The 12,637-nt window shown below is 35.2% G+C and overlaps 1 protein-coding gene across 3 annotated transcripts in view; it reads right to left on the bottom strand.

Moving 5' to 3' along the window:
* Nucleotides 1-8,186: 8,186 nt before the first annotated feature.
* Nucleotides 8,187-12,637, bottom strand: part of TRDMT1 (tRNA aspartic acid methyltransferase 1) — a 48,815-nt gene continuing 44,364 nt past the window's right edge. For all 3 annotated transcript variants that reach the window (XM_081133110.1, XM_081133111.1, XM_081133112.1), the window contains exon 11: nt 8,187-8,388. In XM_081133110.1, coding sequence (XP_080989236.1) covers nt 8,288-8,388 — 101 coding nt within the window. In that variant the 3' untranslated portion in view covers nt 8,187-8,287. The remainder of the gene's footprint in view (nt 8,389-12,637) is intronic.

Raw genomic sequence — 12,637 nt, 5'->3', positions numbered from 1 at the left:
TCTATTTTTTGTTTGTTTGTTTTGGGAGATCTTGTAATTGCTTGTTGACGCATTTTTATGATGACTGGTTCTAAATCCTTGTCAGATAATTCCAATATCTGATTCATCTTGGTAGTGTCATCAGTTGACTGTTTTTTTCTTATTCAATTTGTGATTTTTTTGGCTCTTGGTATGATAGGTGATTTTAAAATTGTGTTGTGGATATTTTGCTTGTTACATTAGGAGACTCTGGGTCCCATTTTAATCTTTTATTTTAGCAGGCAGTCACTGTGTTCATGTTTAGCGTGCAGGTTCAGGTTTTTGGTCTGTGATTCCATTAACAGTTAATTTTCAGAGTCTTTGTGATGTTATTTTGGTCGGCTTGGTTTATCTGGTGCTGCTAGGGCTTCCAATGGTCCTTCATGGTGCTATGCTAGAGGAAGTTTTCTCTAGGCCAGGTTACCTGGTGCCTCTAGGCTGGGGGAAGGGAGCCCCCTGCCCACGGTGATGAAAAGGCTCCCTTTGCTGGTGCCCTCTGGCTGCCCAAATCTCTCAGCAAGTGAGAGGAGTCTCAAGCCTGGTAGGGAAGTAGAATGCTTCCCCTGGATACTTGTCAGTGGGATTCCTATATACTGGTGGTATCAGACTCACCTGGTTTTGTCAACAGTAGTTCAGTTCCATCTGGGGTAGAAATGAGCCATTCTGTGCTCCCGTATGTTGCTAGGTTGGGGGTTGGGGAATACCAAGCCTGTGTTACCTCTTTGTTGAGTGAGAGTTCATAAGACATCCTGCAGTTATGTTCCCTCTCCAGTCGTGGGAGTAATTAGCTAGTTTGTTTTTCTCATCCCATCTTTCAGAGTTCTCTTTCTGATGCCTCTGGCATTATCTTATAATTGTACTTACCCAGAATTGATCATTATGTTGGTGGTGAAACTGCACCAGGTGTTAGACCTCAGTTCAGCAACCTTGGTACTTGAGTTCTGGCTAAGAAAGAATTCAGAGCCAAGACTTAAATTATAAGAGAAAGCTTATTTAGAAAGTCATAGAGATGGAAGAAGTGAGCCATAGAAGAAATGGGCTCAGGAAATGAGTTACAGAGGCAAAAGAAGGGCCCTTGGAGCTTAGGGGAGAGAGAGAGGAGAAAGAGAGATGCACTCCTTGAGACAAGAGGAAGGAAAGGCAAGGGCATACTCTGGAAAAAGAGAGTACGTGCACCTGGGTACCTGTCTTAAGGACTTTTATCTGGAAGTCCTAGGGCAGAATCTCAATGGGGAATTTATCAGCTTTCCAGGTGTGTCCTTTCAGGGTCATGGTCTCCACTAATTGGTCAGCACTAGGGCAGGGGGTCATTTAGTCATTGCAGCTGGTCCTGATGTCTCCATGGCATCGCTCTATCTGATTTTGCTGCTTCTCTGGGTCTGGAGCCGAAACACAGCTGAGGCCTAGATTTCATCTCCAGTAGTTAACGCTTAAGGAAGTGGTCATGCAAGGGCTTATAGTTTTGCCCATTGCTAGGCACCCGGGGCTCTCCACCCTGGTGACCCTCTGCATCTGGTCTATGGTCCCTACTCTGCTCATGTCTATCTACCTACCTACTACAGTTATACTTATCAGGGAGGAACAAAAAGAAATGAGTCCGCCCTCTTGTCCAGACAAGAAGTCAGAATACAGTATTTTTAAAATTTTCTATCTGCACAACTTTCCCTAAAGCCAAACTACAAGCACTATCCTAGAATTATTTTTAAAATCATGTATTTCAAACCTGAGTAAATTTGGCTCTTCCTCTGTGTACGGAGGACATGGCAATAGCACAAGTTAAATAGTTTTCAGGACAGTGACTTAAAGACACTGTTTGAACTTCACAGTGTGACAACTTTATGCAGCTTCTATATCAACCCATACAGTAACTATACTCACTCATTTAACAAATGTTTACTGAGTGTTGACTATGAGCCAGGTACTGTTGTAGTCACTGAGAAAGCAGCACTGAAAAATAATTAAATCCCTACCCTCCTGGAAGGTTACATTGTCTAAAATATGGAATATTCTTTATTTAAAGCCAATTCAAATCATAGCAACTATCCAGCTTATTGTCTATTCATCCATAGGATGAGCTCTCAAATAGCCCACTCAGCTTATATGTACTACACAAGAAATATCACATTCCATTCGGTATTTTCAATAGTGTGTGTGTGTGCGCGCAATTCACTGTATTTGTGTAAGGAACTAGCTAAAAGTGAGCAAAACAACTACTTTAGTAAATATGATATCCATGCTAGATTAAATTCAGAAGGCTGAAATCTGTTAAACGTCCACGTTTAGCCAAGCATGCAAATCTGGTTGCAAACATACAAGTATGTTTTCAGATGTTTAAAATGATTTTTTCTTACTTTTGCTAAAATAAATCATGGTTCAGGAAAGGCCTTCTTGGGAAGGCTACTTTAATAATAGAAGCTTACAAATGGAAATAGAGGAGACAGAAGGTGAAGATGATCTTGGCTAATGGGTTTGAACTTGGGAGACTGGGAGAGGAGCAATACCATAGAGAGAAATATTTTAGTCATGAATGGAAATGACTTTATAACTGAGGACAATTGATTTGTTTTCAAATATACTAAATTTGATGTGACAGGAAGATATTCAAGTTAAAAATCTTCTCACATGAAAATTTTAGAATAGGGCCTAGGAAAAATATCAGATCTGGATTCATCTGGGTGTCATGGGCAAAAGGTAGAAGTTGTAGGAAAGAACGAGATAGATCTCTGAGAAAAAAGACAATGAAGGGTAGAGTCCTGAGGACTGAATCTTTAGAAACAGTTAAGAGTTCAGCACCAAACTTCTGCAATCCTCTCTCTCCGTCTACTCTTTAGATTGTGATCTCATCTGATTATAGTGTCAACTTGGCTAAATAAACATGTTCCCTATTTACACTCTTATAATTGAAATCTTCCCTGATATGAGTAGATATAAAGATGCAAACAAAATAAAATGCTTCAAGTAAACAATGAAACCATAGTATGTGTAAGCAGAGAAATGAGAACCACCTAGAGCTATAAAGAAGAGTTCTATGGGAAAATTAACTTCCTATGTTCTAGCTTTTATTTTTTGTGAACATTTCTATCTAGATTTATATTTGTAAGAAAAATAAGATTTTAAAAGCTTTAGGAATCAAATATGGTGTGCTTGAGGTAGAGTTGTTAAGTGTTGGATGTAGTTGGAAACAAGACTCAGAACCTAAGGTAAATATAAAACAAGTTGAGAAGCTGGAGAGTAAGAAGTCATAAAATTTCCTTGCATGTGCTCAATTTTATTGAAAAAATAAATTTAAAAAGGAATAAACTTACAAATCAAGACAAAAATAGTAATTAGTTTTTGGGTCATGATTCAAAAATCCTAAGATTTTTGTAGAGCATGAGTATCTTAGTGCAAGACATTCTTATAAGTCCTAAAGAGAGAAACAGAGACAAAGAGGCTAGGGAAATAATTTTTTTAAAAACTGAAGTTTTAAAATTTTAGTAGCAAAGTGAAGGAATGCCAGGAGAAGGAAAGGGGTGCAGGCAGGTTCACTGGTATAAACTGAAGTTGAAGAACATGTTTAGAACTCTTACTGCCTCCTAACAAAATGAAATACAGGCATAACTAGACATCTCGGTGAGTATGATGAATGTGTGTAAGAAAGAGGAGGCTGGGTTGGAGGTGGGTCAAAAACATGCACGTTAAGAAGCTGACCTGGGAGTTGCATGCAGCACACCTTGACATTAGAAGCTGAGGAAGAGAGTTCTAGTACAGGAAGGTTCAAAGGCTGTCTTGAAAACTTACATAATGACTTCAATCAGACTACAAAAAAACTGCTGAGACCATCTGACCCTCACTCAAGTTCAAAGTCCAAAGTCATTAGTAAGTCACTTTATAACTGGTAGCCAAAACTGCCATAGTTCCAAGCTGAAGACCAAATTGTGAAAAGTTAACCTTTTCAGTAACAAGATCAATTCAGGAAAACACACTTTAACTACTCTGTCTATATGGGTTTAAAATTAGATCCTTATTGCGTTATCTTGGTTTATTTGGGTTCCTCTTGATTCTAAATTTTGTTTTTAAATAATAAAGTTTTCAAAACAAAAAGAGCAACCAGAACTATTGTACTTTGGGTACAGACACAACAGCTGACCGGCAGAGTGCATTCTTCAGTATGTGCTTGAGGTTGGCTGACTTAGTAATGCTTTTTTTATTTTTATTGAATTTATTGGGGTGACATTGGTTGGTAAAATTATATAGGTTTCAAGAGTACACTTCTATAATACATCATCTGTGTACTGTATTATGTGCTCACCAACCCAAGTCGTCTCCTTCCATCACCATTTACCCTTTACTACCCACCCCCCCAGCCCTCTTTCCCTCTGGTATCAGCCATGCTGTTCTCTGTGTTTTGTGTGTTTTTTTCCTGTCCCTTCACCTTTTTCACCCAGCCCTCAAACCTGTCCCCTCTGACAGCTGTGTGTTCTCTTCTTTATTCTGTACTGCTATAGCTAGAATTAAACCACTCTAATTTGTCCTCACATTGATTTCTCTATCCCCAGAAGCCTCCAATCTAATAACTTCTGACCTTAACTAGGTTGAAATTGGAGGAAGTACAGACTGTGATTTTTGTTAAGGAATCCTACCCACTACTCTTATTATTTTTAAGTGCTGGGTAGTCCCTCAACTTCCACAATTTCAACTACTGTTTTTGTCTTTTTAAAAGGCTCTATCTTGGGAGGGGGGCAAGTTGGCTGGTAGTTAGATATTTTCTCACTCTTTAAGGCACAGGGCAGTGCCCACTGTGCAGCTGATTTATTAACCAGAACGCAATGTTTAGGGTCCTCTGAAGGGGGTCAGCTGATCCCTCAGGGTGACTCACACCTTCCTGTCATTTGGCTCTACTGCCTACCACTAAGGATTAAGATACATAAATGCTGAATCACTATGCTGTACACCTGAAACTAATATAATATTGAATGTCAACTATAATTTAAAAAAATAAAAGAGTGCAATGCCATGTTGGATAAAGGAAGAAACTGTATCAGGAGAGGGAGTTTTGACTGCTGTTAAGTCAGGCAAGATAAAGTCTGAAAACCTCGGGCACACAGAGATCCTTGATCATGATAGTAAATGCTCTTTTGGTAGTTTGACCAAGGCCAAAGTTATATTGGAGCAGTGGAAGAGTTAGAGGAGAGACAGCTAAGTGGAGATAAGTTACAGATAACCTCTGTAAGGATCTGACTATGAAAGGGAAGAGATGAAAAAAGATTAGGATCTAGGCAGGTTTCTACCTGTTGTCACTGTCTTTAATATGGAAGAGACTTGAACAAAGTGAATGCTAGGAATGACTGAGATGGTGAGTTTAAATACTTAAGAGGGAGAAGAAACAATAATATAAGTGTCCTGGGAAGGTGAAAGTATACTGACACAAAGCGAATGAATAAAAACCTGTATGAGACCCCCTCATAAAAGATTATCCAGCTCTGGCTCTTTCTCCCGTGATGCCTACCCAATCTCCTCTTCAAGATAATTCTCTAGTAGGGTTCATTTTGTTTGTATTAACTCATTTGATTATCTATTATTTATCATTTGGGGTCCAAAACACCTGCTAAAATTATGAAGCAGGTTAATAAATAACTTAGTTATTTGGCAAGCCATTCAAAAGAATACAGCTGATGCAAGTAGGAGAATGAAAAATCACAGTAGAAATGATACAGACCTAATTACATATAATTCTTTGTAAAAGAAGAGGCTATATTTTCCAAAATATTGAATATATAAATCCAAATATCAGAAATTTCCCAGGCAAATTTTATGCATATTACCCTTAGTATAGTGGGCATTCAATAAAATGACATTTCTAAATTAATTATGCATATAAATATATATAAATTAAAGTGTGCGTTTTATGCTTGCTACTGTATATTTTCAATTATGAATTTAGGGCAAGAATTACCATCTACCCATGAATATACTTCAATGATTTAAACTATCTCACAAAGCTATAGCCTATCTTCTAGTTTGTCAATGGATGTCTCTAGAGCTTTCATGTGTTTATAGTTAGTGCTCTGTAATTCAACACTTAAACTTTGTATAACATTGCTCAGTGCAGCATAGTACACTACAATTATAGCATAATCATAGTAAAACTCTCAACTTTTTTATTGGTAAAAATCTTTCAGAAATGAAGAGAACTGAGTAAAAGTGTGCCAAAATAATTTCAGGTTGTTGTACACTAAAATTTATGAAACTTGTAATAAGGTACGTCTTTAAACACAGATACAAAATGTAGATAGTGATACTTGATATATCACAAAAGTAGGTTTACAGTTGTTCATATGGAAAGAGACATGTAGGTTATGATTATTACAATAGCTTTATTGTTTATACAAGTATAAACTCTCTGTTTTGTGTACTCACAACTGTAAACCTACTTTTGTCGACATCTATATATACATTGGCCTACAGTTGCCCTATCCCTATATCCATGTTTATCTGAGTTCTGAGGAAAAAAAATATGGTGACGTTTTCTGTGGTAAAATGTATATGACATAAAATTTGCCATTTTAATGATTTTAAGTATACAGTTCAGTGGCATTAATTACTTTCACACTATTGTGCAACTATCACCATCACCCATCTCCAGAACCTTTTTACCACACCAAACAAAACTCCCCAGTCATTAAACCCCAACTCCCACTCCCAAGGTCCCCAAGCCCTGATAACCACTAGTCTACTTTCTATCTCTGTGAAATGGATTCTTTTACATGCTTCACATAAGTGGAATCATACAAAATCTGTCTTTTTGTGTCTGGCTAATTTCACAGAGCATAATGTCTTCAAGGTTCATCCATGTTGTAGCACGTGTCAGAATTCCCTTTTTATGACTGAATAATATTCCACTGAAGGTTTACACCACATTTTGTTTATCCACTCATGTACTGATGGGCACTTGGGTTGTTTCCACTTTTTGGCTGTTGTGAATAATGCTGCTATGAACATTGGTGTACAAGTCTCTGTTGAAGTCCCCTCTTTCAATCTTTTTGGGTAATATTCAGAAGTGGAATTGCTAGACATACGGTTTTTTTGTTTTTTTTTTAAAGAAATCATCATCTATTTTCTACAGTGGCTACACCATTCTACATTCCCACCAGCAATGCACAGGGTTCCAATTTCCCCACATCAAACTATTATTTTTTTTAAGGATAAAAATATGAATTAAAATTTTGTGATAAAATTTCTGTTCATATTTCTTTTCATTTTTTCCCTCCATTTGTCACTTGATTTTACCACTGAAATCAAAGCCACAGGATTTCTGATGCAAGGTTTAGTCTGATTAGACACCCTAATTCTAAGAAGTCTACTGAAAAGGGAGAAACAGAAAATTTAAAGTTATAAAAGTTAATTCACAGAATAGTCATGAGGAATGGGGTCAGAAGGCAGAGTTTCCTCCCCAAAATCTTAATGTCATGCTATATTCCTTAGGATGTGATGATAAATTCAACTTATAAGAAGCTGAGAAGAAAGCTTCTGATCACAGCAAGCTCTGATCACAGCAAACTGAAGGGAAATATGCACAAATGAAGAAAGAACGGGTTTAACCTTTCAGCTGGAGGGAGAATTAAAGAATGTGCACCTACATATCCTGTGGCTTCCTCATAAAGAGGTAATCAAGAATTTAGGATTATTTTTTTCTGTCATTTTCTTCAGACTGTTGTATAAGGTGAATGATGATAATTTGATTTAAAATATTATAAGCATTTAAGTAAAACAAAGGAATGTTTAAGGAATTCAAATTAAGTAAAACATTCAATATTTGAAACAGGCTAGAATTAGAATTATTATTTTAGAATTAGGAATAATCATCTAACAAGTAAAATGACAAGATTCATAAAACAACTTTAATTAACACAAAAAATACAGCTTCTCAGGTTCATTATATTATGCCTATTATGACACTTTATAAAATATTGATGTAGACATTAAAATTCTAATATTCCTAAATATGTTTATACCATATTATAAAAACAGTATTTTATATATATATATATTTAACAACTTTATATGAAAATATATTTACCCAAAGCATAACAATAATTTTACTTTACAAAACACAGTAATATAAATTTAAGGAAACAAACTGACACTTTTGTGATAAATTCAAATTTCTTATTAAAGAGAGATTAAGGTAATTTAGTTGAATTTCACCAAAATTAATTTGAACTAGAATTTCAGAATTACCATCCGGATATGAAGGAATACTGTGACTACCTTTCAGAGTCATTTTAAATTATCCATATAGGACTTTGATTAGTTTAGCTACTACATGCACATTGAGACTATTTCCAAGTAGACGATAACGCTGTTTCACTGTTATATTCTCAGGAAATCCTAGAAAAGAGAGATAACAATTTATAATACAATCATTTGTAATATTAACTTCAAGATAAAAGGATATATCCTTTAGTAAGAGCACAGTGATCATTTACATAAATAAGTTCCTAAGGTCTCCACAAAGTTCAATTAACAAATGAGAATTTAGAGCCCAAAAGAGTATGCAACAGTACACTGCTTACACAATGTGATATTGTCACATCACATTACATATCATACTATGCTCAGTGCACACGCATATATACATATAACAGCCACAGAGTGCCTAGATATCTGTATAGTAGCGCACTTGAGGAAAAGAAGTGACTACCATTATTTCACAGTTGTTAAATAACAAGTTTTTGAAGATATAATTTACATTCTATGAAATTTTAGTATAGTACATACTAAAGTTTAGTATAGTCACAGTTTTGCATACATCTCCACTATATTTCTAGAACATTTTTGTTGTTGTTGTTAATCCTCATCTGAGGATATTTTTTCAATTGATTTTTAGAGAGAGCGGAGGGAGGGAGGAGGAGAGAAGGGTAGAGAGAGAGACAGACAGACAGAGAGAGAAACATCCATGTGAGAGAGACACATCGATTGGTTGTCTCCTGCATGTGTCCCGACTGGGGCAGGGGAATCAAACCTGCAACCCAAGTATGTGCCCTTGACTGGGAATCAAACCCGAGACTCTTCAGCGCAAGGGCTGACACTCTAGTGACTGAACCACACCAGCTAGGGCAATTCCAGAACATTTTAATCGCCTGAAAAAGAAAGCCAACCCACAGCTAAGATCATACTTAATGATAAAGAGCTGAAAATGTCCTCTAAGATCAGGAACAAGACAAGGATATCAATTCTTGCTACTTTTATTCAACATAGTATTGGAAGTTCTCCTTAGAACAATTAGGCAAGAAAAATAAATAAAAGGAATCCAGATTGGAAAGGAAGATGTAGCACTATCACTATCTGTAGGTGACATGATATTGTATACAAAAACCCTAACTACTCAACCAAAAATTGGTTAGAATAAACAAATTCAGTAAAGTTGCAGATACAAAAACCAACATACAAAAATCTGTTTTGTTTCTATGTACTAATAATGAACTATCAGAGGAGAAATTAAGAAAACAATCCAATTTACAACTGCATCAAAAAGAATAAAATACTTAGGAAGACATTCAGCCAAGGAGGTGAAAGACCTGTACACTAAAAATTATGACATGTTGATTAAAGAAACTGAAGAAGACAGAAATAAATGTAAAGATATTTTGAGCTCGCGGATTGGAAGAACTAACATTATTTAAATGTCCATATTACTTAAAGCAATCTACAGATTCAATGCAATACCTAATAAAATTCCCATGGCTATTTTCACAGAAATAGAACATACAATCCTAAAATTCATCTGGAACCACAGAAGACCCAAGTAGCAAAAATAATTTTGAGAAAGAATAACAAAGCTGGAAGCACCATGCTCCCTTATCACAAACTATATTAAGAACCTAGAGTATTCAAAACAGTATGGTATTGGTATAAAAACAGACTCACTGATCAATGGAACAGAACAGAGCACCCAGAAATAAACCCATGCACATATGGTCAATTAATTTACGACAAAGGAGGCAAGAATATAACATAGGGAAAGGATAGTTTTTTCAATTACTGGTGTTAGAAAAATCGGACAGTCACATGCAAAAGAATGAAACTAGACTATCTTACACTGTACACAAAAATTAACTCAAAATAGATTCAAGACTTGAACATAGACCTGAAACCATAAAACTCCTAGAAGAAAACAGGCAGTAAGCTCCTTGTCATAGGTCTTAACAGATGATTTTTTTGTATATGACTCCAAAAGTAAAGGCAAAAATAAACAAGTAAGACTACAACAAAAAAGGTTCTGCACAGAAAAGAAAAACATCAACAAAACAAAAGGCTAGCCTACTGAGTGGGAGAAAATATTTGTAAATCAAATATCTGATGAAGGGTTAATATGCAAAATATATAACTCAATAGCAAAAAACAAGCAAACAAAAAATTCAATTAAAAAATTGGCAGAGGAATAAACATTTTTCCAAAGAAGACATACAGATGGACAGGCTCATGAAAACAAGCCCAACATTACTAAGCATCAGGGAAATGCAAATAAACACTACAATGAGATATTACTTCACACCTGTTAGAATGGCTATCATCTAAAAGACAAGTACTAAAAAGTGTTGGTGAGAATGTACACTGTTGATGGGAATGCAAATTGGTTAAGCCATTGTGGAAAACATATGGAGGCTCCTCAAAATATTAAAAAATAGAACTACCATATGATTCAGTAATTTCATGTATGGGTATTTATCCAGTAAAAACCAAAACACTAATTAGAAAAGATACATGCACTTCCATGTTCACTGCACCATTATTTACTGTAACCAAGACATGGAAATAAACTAAGTGTCCATCAATAAATGAAGAGAAAAGAAAATGTCATATATACAGTATATACAACAGAATACTGTTGAGCCATAAAAAAAAGAAGGAAATTTTGCCATTTACGACAACATGGATGGGGAGTGAGGGCATTATGCTAAGTGAAAAACAAATACTGTATGATTTTACTCATATGTGGAATCTAAAAAGCAAACCAAACAAAAAAGCTCATAAATACAAAGAACAGGCTAGTGGTGATGGATGGGGGCAAAATGGGTGAAGGGGATCAAAAGGTACAAAATTCCAGCTATAAAATAAATAAGTTATGTAATAAACAGCACAGTGACTATATAGTAAATACTGTATTCCATATTTGAACACTGCTAAGAGGGTAGATCTTAAAAGTCCTCATCACACACAAAAAATTGTAACTATGCATAGTGACAGATGTTAACTAGACTTATTGTGGTGACCATTTCACAATGTATACAAATATCCAATCACTGTTGTACACCTAAAACTGACACAATATTATATGTCAATTACACCTTAATTTTTTAAAAAGCCAGTACCTATTAGCAGTCACTCACCAATTCCCCTTCCTGCCCCCAACCAGTAATCTACTTTCTGTCTCTATGGATTTGCCAGTTCCAAACATTTCATATAAATGGAACCATACAATACGCTGCTTTTGTTTATGGCTTCTTTCACTTAGCATGTTTTCAAAGTTCATTTATGTTACAGAATGTACCAATACTTCATTCCCCTTTATAGCCAAATAATATTCTATTGTATGGATATATTACATTTTATTTATACATTGATCCATTAATAGAAGTTTGGTTTTTCTCTATGTTTTGATTATTATGAATAAACCTGTTATGAGCATTAAGTATACGGTTTTGCATGGACATTTATTTTGCACTCTCTTGTTTATACATCTAGGCGTGAAATTGCTGGGTCAAACAAAAACTCTGTGTAACATTTGAGAAACTGTCAAACTGTTTTTCCAAAGGGGCTGTACCATCTGATATTCCTATCAGCAGTATACAAGGGACCTGATTTCTCCACATCTTTTTCAATACTGTTACTATTTGACTTTTGGTATGGTATCTATTGTGGTTCTGATTTACATTTCCCTCATAACTAATGATGTTGAACATCTTTTCATGTGCTTATTGGCCATTTGTCTGTCTTCTTCAGAGGAATCCTTTGCCCATTTAAAATTTGATTATTTTTCTTTTTATTGTTAAATTGTAAGAGTTCTTTATATATGCTGGATACAAGTTCCTCACAGTTGTTTTTTATATTCTGCTTCCACAAACCGACTTTCTCATGGTAAACTTCTATTGGCTACATTCTTTTTAAAAACAAAATGACCCACAGAAACTACATTTGCTGGAACAAAGCCTTGTGAGTATCAACATAAAAGACTGTGTTCAGAGTGTAGAGCATAATGTTAGAAATTCACATTCAGTATCCTTTGGCACAGCAATTATATAAAAGAAAAATAAGTTAGATAATAAGATGAAGGAATGGAAGAGCATTAAGAATAGCGAAATTTCATATACTTGTGAGGATCTAAAGTTAGAGCTGATTAGAGTAAAGTTGCTTCATCAACACTTGACATTATACTTACTACAATAAAATAACAATGATTGCCATAATAAAACTATATTTGCAAATGAGCATAATCATAAAATTGCTATTATAAAAATAGTACGTCTTACGCAAGCCATTTCAAAAATTAGTAAGTTGAAAGTAGCCAGAGGTACAAATATATCTACAAAAAGACTTAAAATATCGTAAGGATGGTCCTTTGCAATATAAATTTGAA

Source organism: Miniopterus schreibersii (genome assembly GCF_964146895.1).
Source record: "Miniopterus schreibersii genome assembly, chromosome: 1".
Taxonomy (NCBI): domain Eukaryota; kingdom Metazoa; phylum Chordata; class Mammalia; order Chiroptera; family Miniopteridae; genus Miniopterus; species Miniopterus schreibersii.
Note: the sequence above shows the minus strand (reverse complement) of the source record. Positions and strands in the feature narration are given on the sequence as shown.